Consider the following 12,500-nt stretch of genomic DNA (forward strand, 5'->3'; position numbering starts at 1 on the left):
ATCGCCCGATGCGCTGGCAGCACGTGAGGCTGCCTGCACCGCGAATGATACGGCAGCCATACTATGCATCATGACCTGGCGTTGCATGCTGTGGAACACAGGGGTGAGGGATGAGGGGTGATCGAACAATGATGCTGCCCAGAGCTTTCCCCTCTTCAGGAGTGGAGGTGGTCCAAGGGTGGGGGGGATGTCGGTGATAACGGAGGGGCCGACCGTCACGATTATCGACGATTCCATTCCGAGCCCCGATCGCCTGCAGATGCACATGCACATTCCTCCCCCCCCAAAACCCATCGTGCCCAACTCTCGACCGACAAAAGTGGATGGACATGGATGGACATGGAGGACGCCATACCGAGGGGAAATATCGCCCGTCGATCCAATCGGGGCCGACTACAAATATCCCTCCCAGCCAGAGCCATCCCTCAACCCGAACCCTAACCGGAAACATTCAGTATGGGCTCCATCACCACCACTGACGCGCTCTTCCAGCCCCTCCGCCTGGGGGCCCTGGCCCTCTCCCACCGGGTCATCCAGGCCCCTTGCACCCGGATGCGTGCGACCAAGGAATCCGACGGGGTGTTTGTCCCCAATGCGCTGATGGTCGAGTACTACGCCCAGCGCGCCTCGTCGGGGGGTCTGCTGGTCACTGAAGCCACCCCCATTAGTCGCTACGTCTGTCCTTTCTTTGCCCCTGACCCATGTCTGGATCAAATCTCTAACACCCCCCCCCCACAGGCAGCCGGCTACCCCGGGGTGCCCGGCATCTTCACTCCCTCCCAGATCGCCGGCTGGAAGGCCGTGACAGACGCGGTGCACGCCAAGGGGGGTCTCATGGTGTGCCAGCTGTGGCACGTCGGGCGCGCGACGGTGCCCTCCTTCCTGGGCGGCCGACAAGCCCTGGCCGCCAGCGACATCCCCATCAGCGGCGACGCCATGGACGGGACCACCTACGCATCCTCGCCTCCACGTCCGATGACCATCACCGAGATCCAAGACACCGTGCAGGACTACGCCGCGGCGGCCCAACGCGCCCGCGAAGCCGGGTTCGACGGGGTAGAGATCCACGCAGCGAACGGCTACCTGCTGGACCAGTTCCTGCACGACAACGTCAACACGCGCACCGACGAGTACGGCGGCAGCGTGGCCAACCGGGCGCGCATCGTCATCGAGACCATCAAAGCCGTCAGCGGCGCCATCGGGGCCGACCACGTCGGCATCCGACTATCACCCTACAACTTCTTCCAGGACACCCGCGACTCGGACCCGCAGGCGCACTGGGTCGAGATCTGCCGGCTCCTCGCCGCGCTGCCCGAGTCTGTCCGACCGGTATACGCGCACATGATCGAGCCGCGATTCGACGAGGTGTTGGACGAGGCGGCCAAGATGCAGTCCCTCCCGACGGGCAGCGTCAAGCCCACGCTGGATATCTTCCGGGCGCCGTTGAAGGCTGGGGGGATTGCATTGATTGCAGCCGGCAACTTCGGACCGGAGAACTCGAGACCCAAGCTGGACGAGGACAAGGCGGATGCGATTGCCTTCGGACGCTGGTTCATTGCGAACCCCGACCTGCCGAGACGGCTGATGGAGGGCGTGTCGCTGGCCAAGTATGATCGCACGACGTTCTACGGGGCCGATCCGGCGGAGAAGGGATACACGGATTACTCGTTCTACGAGTAGAGGGGTGTGAAGGAGGAACCCAGCCGACTGGAAAGGTGTCTGGGCACCATGATAGGTGTGATGGATATGCATTGTTGGAGGGAAGAACGTGTACATAAGGTATCAGCCATATCACCACGTCAGATAACTCGCATAGATACATACATAGAGACATAGCAGCTCAGCAGAGCAGAAACAAGAACAATCAATCAATCAATCTGCTAAATTCAGCAAGACCTTCATGGCATCGTGCACCACCGCCCACCGCACCGTAGCCAGCTGCTGGGCCATGGCCCTGACCAGACCCCGAGTATCATACTTGCCCCCGAGGGCGGCCAGTTCAGCCAGACTGGGACACGTCGTCATGGCGACAATCAGACTCGCCAGATCCGTGGAAATGCGGCCGGCCTGGCCCTCCTCCCGGACGCCGCCCCGGTGAAAGGCCCAGCACACCAGCGTGGCCAGATACAGACACCAGGGGAAGTGAAACGCGTCCATCTGCTCCCAATCGTGCAGACTGAGCACCGCGTCCTGCAACAACGCCGCCGCATGCCTCGCAGCCACGGCCGCCGCCCCGGCCTCGCCCTGCAGCCAGCGACGCAAGACCCGGCGCGACCTCTCGCCATCCTGCGCCGTGACTCCCCGACCCAGAATGCGGCCCGCGCCCGCCGCGATCTGGAGATCCAGCACCTCGACCTGCAGCGCCACATGCGCCGCGCGATACAAGGCATTCGCCGCCGTCTTCAACCCCGTGAAGCGCGGCAGATCGCCCGACTGCGCCAGCTTCATGGCCAGACAATCGGCGTCGAAGTCGACCTTCCACAGATCATACGCCCGCCCCATGCGCCTCGTCCACGCCCCGACGCGATCCGGCCCCTCGCATCGCAGCGTCGTCTGATCCCTCCGCTTCAGATCCGCCGACACCGACATCAGCCCATGCAGCACGACCGTGCGCGCCAGGACATTCAGATCCCGTGGTCGAGCCACCGCCCCCGGGGTGATATACCCCTTCAGCACGGAGAGAAAGCCCCGGTCAGAGGGCGAGGGGGATTCCATGGCCGCCAGCCGCGCCCATTCACGCGCCGAGGGGGCTTCCCATGTCGCGGAACTGCAGGGCAGGGCGGAGCGGATCTCGAAGGCGGACATGCACAGCGACTGCGAGAAGAGCACCGCGTGCTGGGTGTCCCACATGAAGCAGTGCATGGCGAGTCGCTTGCGCTGTTCGGCTTGCATGGCGGCGTGCCAGAGGGCCTGGATGTCCTCATCCCCACCCGCGGTCCCACCGTCCGGGAAGGTATCCCCCGATCGAATCGCGCAGCAACCGCTCCTCCGGATCAACTTGATCAGCACGCAGTGGAACAGCTGCGCGCGCTCGCGCTGCTTCGGCCCGGCGCGCATCTTCCCGAAGCAGTCGATCAGGAGCATGGCCTGCAGGACCCAGAGGGGCGGCTGCGGGGAGAAGTCGGGGTGGCAGAAGAGGTGGTTCCGGAGGGCGTCATGGATGCCCACGGCCAGCTGGTGGGCCTCGCGGCTGCTGTAGGTGGCGCCCATGGAGAGGATGGCGGCGAGGAGGACGGGGGCGCGGAGACGGGGCAGAAGGAGGGCTGGTGGAGGAGGGGGTACGTGGTGTTGAAGCGGGTGAAGAAGAGGTCGGCGTAGGACTGGAGGGAGGGGAGCGAGAGCAGAGGGGAGGTCGGGGGGTCGGGTGGCCGTCTATCCCCAGGGGAGGGGAGAGGGCGATCAGGGCGAGGATGCCGTGGCGGGAGGCGGCGGGGAGGATGGGGAGGTGGGTTTGGGGGCCGGAGGGAGGAGGGGGTCACGGTCCATCCAGTCCACGGGGGGGAGAGGATCCGGGAGAGGGTCGAGCAGAGGCGGCGTGGAGAGATCGGCACGCTCGACGTACGAGGCCGCTTGGAGGAGGACGGAGGAGCCGTCACGGTTGAAGCTGGGGATGGAGTCGTCGAAGGGGATCATGTCCGGGCCAAGGGGCAGGTCGAAGGGGGGGAAGGCATCGTCGAGGACGGCGACGTCGAACAGCCAGTGGTAGTTGTGCGTGGCGGCAAACGGCATGTTGAAGTCGGTGGCCGTGTCCAGACTGACCATGTCGCCCATGTTGTCGAGTCCCAGACTCCACGAGCCATCTGCTGCGTCAAACTGGCCGGGGATGGGCTCGACATAGGGCTCGAAGGGACCGCTGGGCATCATCGGGGCCAGCAGCGGGTCGGGGTCGGGGTCAGGGTCGGGGTCGTCCAGGGCCAGCGAGGCCGGGTCGCTGGCCGAGGTGGGTGGGGAGACGGGTGCCCCGTGGGAGAGGTGGTGGTGGTCATAGTCCTGGGAGCTGGTGACGGAGATCGAGCAGGAAGAAGAGGCGGATGAAGTGGAAGGATTGGGGAGACGAGGATGACTCTGGCTCTGGCTCTGGCTCTGACTCTGAGTCTGACTCTGACTCTGGCGCTTGGGGGGGCGAGTGACGATGGAGCCATCGCCCGCGCGGCGGGTGCGTTTGCGGGTCTCCAGCACCCCCAGCCCTGGTCCCCCGGCCTCCTCGTCGCGCTTGGTGTGTCGTGACATGTGGCGGTCTGGAGTATGCAAAAGTCAGTCCCCGCCTATTCTGCATCCAGAGGAACACACTCAGCAGATCCGGGCGGCTGAAATGCACGGAGCAGCGCTCGCAGGTGTAGCCATCGCGACCGGTCTCGTGGTTTAGGGCATGGCGACGCAGGTGCTCGGCGCGCGTGAAGGTCTTGCCGCAGGTGGGCCAGTGGCAGGCGTGGGATTTCGGGGGCATTGGGGGATGTTTATCAGATCGGTATCCATCTACACGGCCAGAGATGCGAAACAGGAGGTGACAGGGTAATTAAGTACAACCAACAACCCCCGGCCGAGGATCGGCTGGCGCGACTGTCAAATGATAAGGGCGTCCGCGAATGACGGCGCGCGGGGAAAGCGCTTTATCTTCCGGGTCTCAGCCAGCTTAATGGCCTTGCTATTATGGCCAGGCTTCTTTTGTGCCTCGATCTCGATCTGCAGCCTACAGGAAATACCGCCACCCGGGGCTGTCCTCGCCCTCGGCCAACTGGCGCGTGTCCCTCTCGCCGGGTCGCACTTTTCCCTCGCGCGCATCCCGTCGCGCGTTCTCCCGCCGCATCCACAGCCCTAAGCCCGTCACGAACACAATGCTCACCCCGTTGCAGCAGCACGTTGCCACCAGCGTGGGAATGTACCTGCCGTGGTCAGCCTCCCATCTCCATTTCGGACGGGTCCACTGATGAAGACAGATCACCTACTTGGGAGCATATTCCGTCCGGAACGTCGCCGCGCTCAACACCCCCGCCAGGTTGCCCAGCCCCACAAAGAAGCCCGTGTTGGCCGCCCGCGAGTTCTCGTGCACGTTGTTGTTGTTGTGCCATGCGTGGACCAGGCACGACGGGATGTACGCCCCGGCAGCCATCAGGAAGCACGCAAAGTACGCGACCCCCTTGTTGTCGAGGACATCGATCGTCGCCAGGATCACCATCCCCACTAGCGACACCACCAGCGAGAAGACGATGTGGAAGGCGCGCTCGCGGAAGTAGTCGGACGACTTGGCCACGCAGAGCAGCACCACCGCCCCGACCAGGTTGGGGGCCACCGTCCACAGGTTCGTCTTGACTGTCGAGAAGCCCAGTCGTTCGACGATCTATTCCGTCAGTAATGTCGGGAGCGGAAAGATCATGGATGACGAGGGGAGAAGAGAATCGGGAACTACAGACCAGAGGGAAGAAGTTCATCGCGGTGGCATACGCGACCGGGTACGTGAAGGTGATGACACACCACACGGGGAACTTCCAGTCCTTCCACGTCTCAAAGGCAGCCTTCAGGTCCAGCCCTGTGTCCACCTCCGACGAGGTGTCGCGCAGCAGTCGTGCGGTCGCCGCGGCGCGCTCTCGCTCATTCAGGAACCAGGCCGTGCGCGGGTTGCCCGGCAGCCAGAAGAAGGAGATCACCCCCGTCAGGAAGGTCATGGAGCCCTCGATGATGAAGAGCCACTGCCAGCCCTGCACCGCCGGGTCGTGGATCTGGAACACCCCGAACGAGACCAGCCCGCTGAAGGCCGACGCCAGCACCGCGAACGACTGGATGATCGCCAGCCGGAAGCCCATCTCGCCGCGCGTGTAGAACAGCGTCAGGTAGAAGGTCGCGCCCGCGAAGAAGCCTGCCTCGAAGACGCTGTGGAGATTAGCATCCTCCATCGTCGTGTCGTCGCACGCAAGCGAGCTCAGGACCTACCCCAGGATCATCCGGACAGCGATCATGCCGCCAAAGTCCTTGACGGCGCATTGGCACAGCGCCAGTATTCCCCAGACGACGGTCACTGCGGGGTCAGCATGCATCGTATCGGTGGGATGGGCGATGGGGGCAACCCACTGAAGGATAGGGTGATGCGCCCCCCGTAGCGCTTCAGGAGCAGGTTCCATGGCAGGTCGCACAGGCCAAACGGGATGTAGAACAGCAGGACGATCAGCGAGTAGTCGTTGCCGACCAGGTGGATGTCCTCGTCCAGACCATCGGTCTTCGCGTTGGCCAGGTTGCTCTGCTGCCATTAACCCCAGCCGGTAACATCAGACGGGGCTAACTATACATACCCGGTCCATGCAGTCGAAGAAATACATCTGGCCCGTCAGCCCCAACCCACGTTGTCATTCCCGGACGGCAACCCACCAGGCACAGTAAGGGCAGGACACAGAAATCCACCTTGCGGACTGTACGAGTCAGCTGGGCTCGGAAGCAGGGGTCACCCTATCCAGGCACCTTACCGTAGGACCGTTCCGCGTCGCGATCGATGAGGATGTTGCTGCCCTCCGTCTTCATCTCCGGCTCGGCCGGAACAAACCCCCCTTTCTCGACAGTATCATTGTCGGTGGACGACATGGCAGCGATAGAACGACACAGGATGAATCCCAGATGCGGTGAGCTCAGGTCCCAGCGGCCGCCTGATATACCCATCCACCCCCTTGCATCTGCAGTGCGACCTCCATCCTCTGCGCCGGTCATACAGTCTTCCCGATCGGGCAACCCGGGACCATCTGGGGGTCATCGCCACTCGCGAGCAACCATGATATCTCCAGGACCTGTCAACCCCCGATAGACAAGCCTCGTCCGGTGTCGGGCCTGAGCTTCTCCGCATTTCCTATCTGACGGGAGGGCCTGGCCGCGTCCCCATTCTTGCCCCCACTCTTGGTGTTATCGCCCCTGCCGAAGATGGAGGAGAAGTCCTCCTCGGCGTTCTGGCCGATCGCCTCCCTCGATCATAGCAGCGAGGGCATTGATAATGGCTCTCCTCAACACCGACACAGCAAGGCCAAGGGCACCAGCATCCACACTCCACCCCGCAACGCCATGTCGCCCACCGCACCCCCGATTCTCGACTTCTCGCCCTTCTACGGCGGCGACAGCGCGGCCAAAGCCCGGCTGGTCGAGACCATCCGCAACAGCTGCCTCTACAATGGCTTCTTCCAGATCACCGGCCACCGCGTCCCTCTGGAACTACAGCGTCGGGTGATGGGCTGCGCCCGACGGTTCTTCGACCAGCCGCTGGAAGAGAAGATGAAGATCGACAAGAGTGCGCATACCCTTCCCCCCCCCCCCCCCCCATTACCTCCCCATCACTAACAACCATTCTTCCTAGACCTCAACTCCTTCAACCGCGGCTACGAACTCCTCCGCTCGCAGATGCTCGAAGTCGGCACAGGCCCGGAACTAAAAGAGGGACTGTACATCGGCCAAGAGATCCCAGAAGACCACCCCTACTACCTGCAGAAGAAGCTGAACAGCGGCCCGAACCAATGGCCCCCCAACGTCGAAGACAAGGAGGAGTTCCAGCGGACCTCAATGGAATACTATAACGCCGTGTTCGACCTGGCCAAGGACGTGCTCGCTCTGCTGGCCCTGACCCTGCACGTCGGCGAGGACTACTTCGACCCACTGACCAACGGCGCCGTCGCCACGATGCGAATGCTGCACTACCCGGCGCAGCCCAAAGACGGGGACGACAAGCTGAACCGGGGCATCGGCGCCCACACGGATTTCGGATGCATCACGCTGCTGCTGCAAGACGAGGTGGACGGGCTGCAGGTCTTGGATGTGCCTAGCGGCGAATGGTTGGATGTAAGTACAGCACAGCACAGTAACCTCCCAGCAAGCTCCCAGCAAGCTCCCCGATCAGATTGCATCACGCTGACGAGCGAGTTACCTAGGTCCAACCAGTCCCCGGCGCCTACGTAGTCAACCTGGGCAACCTATTCATGCGAATGGCCAACGACCGCTACAAATCGAACATCCACCGGGTGATCAACAAGTCCGGGCGCGAGCGATACTCGATCCCGTTCTTCTTCAGCGGAAATCCAGACTACCTGTGCGAGTGCCTGCCGAATTGCCGTGCGGCGGACGAGGCGCCCAAGTATCCGCCCATCACGGTGGAGGAGATGGTGACGGCGTCGTATAAAGAGAGTTATGGACGGGCCGAGAAGTATAAAAGGGAGATGGAGGAGCAGGGCAAGATGAAGATCGAGACGGTGGCAAGGGCGGCTACGGCGGCGGTGGGTGCGTGATGCGATGGGATTTGATATGATGGGTGCGTTGTGTATGCAGGTGATGATAGTTTTTCCAATAGTATTCGGTTGTACGACAGCCATCACCCCGGTAACCTGACTATTCCGGTAATGATATCCTGCGCGACCGCAGATCCCTGTTTGATAAAGCGTGGCCATATAACTATTGCCAGTGGGCCACTCGGTTCCTCTGCATCAGAGTACATATCTCCCACGATAGGACGCAACGGGACGCATCGGAAGTGGAGGTCTGGCCATCCCATGCTATCAAGCGATCCCCCACCCTTGACAATCGATAAGCCAGCCTGTCGAGCTCTATCGCTGCGCAAGCAAGCCATTCGCTGGCCCATGCGCCTGCCCGCAAAGCCCTAAGTTGGCTCCTATTTGATGTAGGCCTGGTTCTGGGTAGTGCTCGGCGGATCAAAGCAGTCATCAGAATGGACGGCATCGAGCACGAGCAGAAGAGCGATCCGGTGCAGAATGACACCCTCAGTGTGTCAGGGGAGGAGACGAAGGGGGTCATCCTGGACGATGTCGATACCCAGCAGTTCTATGGCACGTCGACTACGCAGGCGTACCGGCTCAAGTCGGAGTTGGTGGGACAGTGCATGGAGGAGATCGGGATGGGACGGTATGCCTTCCTCTCTGGTCAGATAGAGGGATACTGATGTGGACAGGTTCCAATGGAAGCTGTTCGTCGTGACTGGGTTTGGATGGATTGTGGATAATGTGAGCTGCCTCGTCGGTTTCTGGTCAACACACTGACCGGCCAGTTCGCCTCGCAGGGCATCAGCAGTGTGCAGCCCCCGATCGAGCTCGAATTCCCCGGCATCGTGCAAGTCAGCTACAGCTCCGTGGCATACTATACCGGACTGATTCTCGGGGCGTCATTTTGGGGAATATCCAGTGATTTGATCGGACGGAAGCCCGCGTTCAACTTCACCCTGCTGATCGCGGGCATCTTCCTGTGCGGTGCGGCCGGGACGATGAACTTCGTGGCCTTCAGTGCCATGTGGGCGGTCATTGGGACAGCAGCGGGCGGGAATGTCCCAGTGGATTCGATGATATTCCTGGAGTTTGTGCCGGGGAGGTGAGTGGAGTTGCTTGGTCCTGCATGGTGGATAGGAGTGCTCATCGTCTCAGCCACCAATACCTGCTCACTGCCCTCTCCGCGTGGTGGAACCTGGGCCAGTTGATTGTCTCGCTGCTCGCCTGGGTCTTCCTGGCCAACTTCAGCTGCCCGACGGATTCAACGCCCGCGACCTGTCATCGCAGCGAGAACATGGGATGGTATGCATCCCCCCCCCCCCCCCCCCCCTTCTCTCTCCTGCCTCCCACTGACCCCCGACAGGAGATACACCCTCATCACCCTCGGTGCCCTATCCCTCGCATTCACCTTCATCCGAGTCTTCGTCTTCAAGCTCCCCGAAACACCCCGCTACCTGCTCTCCAAGGGACAAGACCAGGCCGCCGTGGACGCAGTCAACTACGTCGCCCGCCAGAACGGCAAGCCCGAGCCGTTGAGCATCGGGATGTTCCAGGAGATCGACGCGCGCCTGGGCCTCGCAGCGGGCGAATCTCCCACCCAGGGCACGGGGCTATCGACGAAAGAAATCCTCAAAGAGAACATGAAGGACTTCCGCTCGACGCACTACCAGGCCCTCTTCGCCACCCGCAAACTGGGCATCCACACCGCGATGATCTGGTTCATCTGGCTGACCATCGGTACTCTCCTCCCTCCTCCATCCCCAATAAAAAAATCACCACTCACAGTCCCAGGAATCGCCTACCCCCTATACTTCAACTTCCTCCCCTCGTACCTGGCCAAGAAGTTCACCTCGGACTCCTCCCTCGACCTGACCTACCGGAACTACTGTATTGAGTCGGCGGTCGGCATCGTGGGCCCCATCTCCGCCGCCTACGCCGTCACCACCTTCCTCGGCCGGCGCTGGATGATGGGCATCTCGTCCATCGTGACAGGAGTCTTCCTCTTCGCCTACGTCGGCGTCAGCAACCCAACCTCCAGTCTGGCGTTCGCTTGTGTCACGGGTATACTCGGGAACTTCGGTGTGTCTCCACCCATCCCCCTCCCCTTGCGTCCTCTGCCCACCGAACCCATCAAGCCAGGTACTAACCAAGTAGAATACGCAATCATGTACGCCTTCACGCCCGAATCCTTCCCCGCGCCGCATCGCGGGACAGGCACAGGCACCGCGGCATCACTCCTCCGATTCGGGGGTCTCTGCGCGAGTCTCATCGCGTCGCATACGGGGTTCACGACGGCGCCGATTTACGCGAGTGCGGCGCTGTGGGTGGCTGTCGGGGTGTTTTGTTTCGGGTTGCCGTTTGAGACGCATGGACATTCGGCTATATAAATGGGTTGGGGGGTGTTTCTATGGTGAAAGGGTTGTATTGGAGTGGGTGGTGGAAGTCTGTTCAGATGTTGGGGCGTGCATGGCTATATTCCAGAAGGGTGGCTGTAGGTTGCGATTGGCTCGTGCGATAATTCGTCGTCTTTTCCACGTAGGGGGCGGGATAGGTCAGGCAAATTGGAATTCTTCTGTTTGGTCGGGAAATATTAGAATGGTGCGTTTCGGTGCCCCTATCCAACGACAAAGGAGAGCATTTCCAGAGATATTTCCAATCCAGGGCATACGTCAGTTCTGACGAACCCGTGGTCAGCGATCGAGAGAGATGGGGTTGATGGACGTAGAAGCCCCCTGAGTGGGCAGTCACTTTTCATGGATGCGACTTTCTTTGTTCTGGAAGATGAACACATCAATTAAACACCGCACTAGAAGCCCCAAGCTAACAGGCAGATCAAGACCAGGTGCTTTCGGGGTTCGGCTTACCCAACCCCCACGCGAATCCCCCTTTTATTGTGGCAACCCAATCCAGTGTTGGTTCTGGGTCGATATCCTTCCAAACCAACATGTGGCTGCCAAAGATCGATTGCGCCCCATTTTAGAATCGATCACCTTTTCCCCGTTGGTCAGGCTGCATCTGAACCAACACACCAGTTCAGCCTCGCCGTAGTGGCTTTCTAGCTCATGGATCCTTTGTCCGGACCCCCCTCCCATATGCCTCGATCCTCGCGCCAGGGTCCTCCTTCCAGCGGTCTGATCAGCCCACAGCCTCGCCCTTCCTTAACATCTCGACCTCATCCCATCCTGATGTCCGATCCGATAAACCTCTCCAGTTCCAGCACCAGCCACATCGCCCCATCATGACCCGCCGCCACCCATGGGCTGACGGCCCATGGCCACTGATCGAGACCCCCTCCAAAACCAAAGACGTCGTAAGCCCCAACCCCAACCCCAATACCATCACCACCGGAACCCACGCATCTAACACCCCAGACCAGACCAAACACCCCGCCATCTACATCGCCAACGAGATGGCCTTCGCCCACAACAGCATGCTCCGCGGCCTGAACAGCATTTACCTGCAGGCCGCGCAAATCACCAAGCGACAAGACATCTGCGACTTCCTGTTCTTTATTGCCTCCTGGGCCAGCTGGGTATCGCACCACCACACACTGGAAGAAGAGAAGATGTTCCCGGGGTACGAGCGAGTGATCGGGATCCACAATTTCCTCGGCGACAACGTGGGCCAGCACCAGACGTTCGAGCCGGCGTTGCAGCAGCTACTGCAGTACGGGCGGTATACGGTGCCGGAGCGGTATGATGCGTCGGTCGTGAGAGGGTTGATTGAGGAGTTGGCGCCGCCGTTCAGGGAGCATCTGAGCCATGAGATTGACAGTTTGCTGTCCATGGAGCCGTATGAATATGATGGGGAGGCGTTGTTGGGGGTGTTTCGCGAGTGTGAGGCCGAGGCGGGGAAGCAGGATAAGGTAAGTAAATCACGATGATCGATGTGTCTGGGATGGAGGCAGCTAACTGGTGACAGCATGTCATCCCCCCGATGGTGCTCGGTCTGCGCGATGTCACGTTCGAGGGCGGCAACAAGTGGCCGTGTCTCCCGCCGCTGGCGGAGTGGCTGGTCTTCTATGTGTTGGCGCGCAAACATTCGGGCGCCTGGCGGTTTTTGCCGTGCTGTACGTGGGGGAAACCACGCCGATTGCCGTTTGCGAAGGCGGGGGGTTGAGCTTTGGGAAAGGGTCTTATATTAGGTGGCCTGGGGTTAAGGGTTGAGGGTTTCTTTCGATTGGGGATGTTTCCTGGGGCGAAGACGGCGTAGTGGGTTTTGGTTCCAAATCCGCACATCGTTGCGTTGCTGTGAATTAGATCT

General features: G+C 61.2%; 4 protein-coding genes across 4 annotated transcripts; 3 read left to right on the forward strand and 1 right to left on the reverse strand.

Moving 5' to 3' along the window:
- Nucleotides 1-324: 324 nt before the first annotated feature.
- On the forward strand, nt 325-1,847 carry BO70DRAFT_365891 (alkene reductase). Its single transcript, XM_025544188.1, has 2 exons — nt 325-675; nt 739-1,847. The coding sequence occupies exons 1-2, from the start codon at nt 457-459 to the stop codon at nt 1,678-1,680; spliced, it is 1,161 nt and encodes a 386-aa protein (XP_025395425.1). The 5' UTR covers nt 325-456; the 3' UTR covers nt 1,681-1,847.
- Nucleotides 1,848-1,872: 25 nt separating this feature from the next.
- Nucleotides 1,873-6,570, reverse strand: BO70DRAFT_374223 (MFS transporter/fungal specific transcription factor domain-containing protein; the record flags this gene model as incomplete). The annotated part of the gene is made up of 11 exons (XM_025544957.1): nt 1,873-3,372; nt 3,496-4,238; nt 4,291-4,402; nt 4,766-4,883; nt 4,947-5,041; nt 5,207-5,338; nt 5,412-5,868; nt 5,929-6,013; nt 6,067-6,232; nt 6,361-6,401; nt 6,456-6,570. The coding sequence occupies 11 exons, from the start codon at nt 6,568-6,570 to the stop codon at nt 1,873-1,875; spliced, it is 3,564 nt and encodes a 1,187-aa protein (XP_025395426.1).
- A 468-nt stretch (nt 6,571-7,038) lies between these two features.
- On the forward strand, nt 7,039-10,624 carry BO70DRAFT_300246 (Clavaminate synthase-like protein; the record flags this gene model as incomplete). Its single annotated transcript, XM_025539664.1, has 10 exons — nt 7,039-7,261; nt 7,328-7,806; nt 7,896-8,245; nt 8,686-8,880; nt 8,927-8,978; nt 9,023-9,339; nt 9,393-9,539; nt 9,601-9,974; nt 10,029-10,346; nt 10,389-10,624. The coding sequence occupies 10 exons, from the start codon at nt 7,039-7,041 to the stop codon at nt 10,622-10,624; spliced, it is 2,691 nt and encodes an 896-aa protein (XP_025395427.1).
- An 851-nt stretch (nt 10,625-11,475) lies between these two features.
- BO70DRAFT_374227 (uncharacterized protein) lies at nt 11,476-12,356 on the forward strand (the record flags this gene model as incomplete). The annotated part of the gene is made up of 3 exons (XM_025544958.1): nt 11,476-11,547; nt 11,614-12,102; nt 12,159-12,356. 3 exons carry the CDS (start codon nt 11,476-11,478, stop codon nt 12,354-12,356), a joined length of 759 nt encoding a protein of 252 aa, XP_025395428.1.
- Nucleotides 12,357-12,500: the final 144 nt, after the last annotated feature.

The sequence above is a fragment of the Aspergillus heteromorphus genome, assembly GCF_003184545.1.
Source record: "Aspergillus heteromorphus CBS 117.55 chromosome Unknown BO70scaffold_34, whole genome shotgun sequence".
NCBI lineage: Eukaryota > Fungi > Ascomycota > Eurotiomycetes > Eurotiales > Aspergillaceae > Aspergillus > Aspergillus heteromorphus.

Bases quoted from the DNA above. Each gene is read 5' to 3' on its own strand.
- BO70DRAFT_365891 (XM_025544188.1), top strand. From the start codon at position 457: ATGGGCTCCATCACCACCACTGACGCGCTCTTCCAGCCCCTCCGCCTG. The intron at 676-738 runs GTCTGTCCTTTC...CCCCCCCCACAG, and splicing joins CCACCCCCATTAGTCGCTAC to GCAGCCGGCTACCCCGGGGT.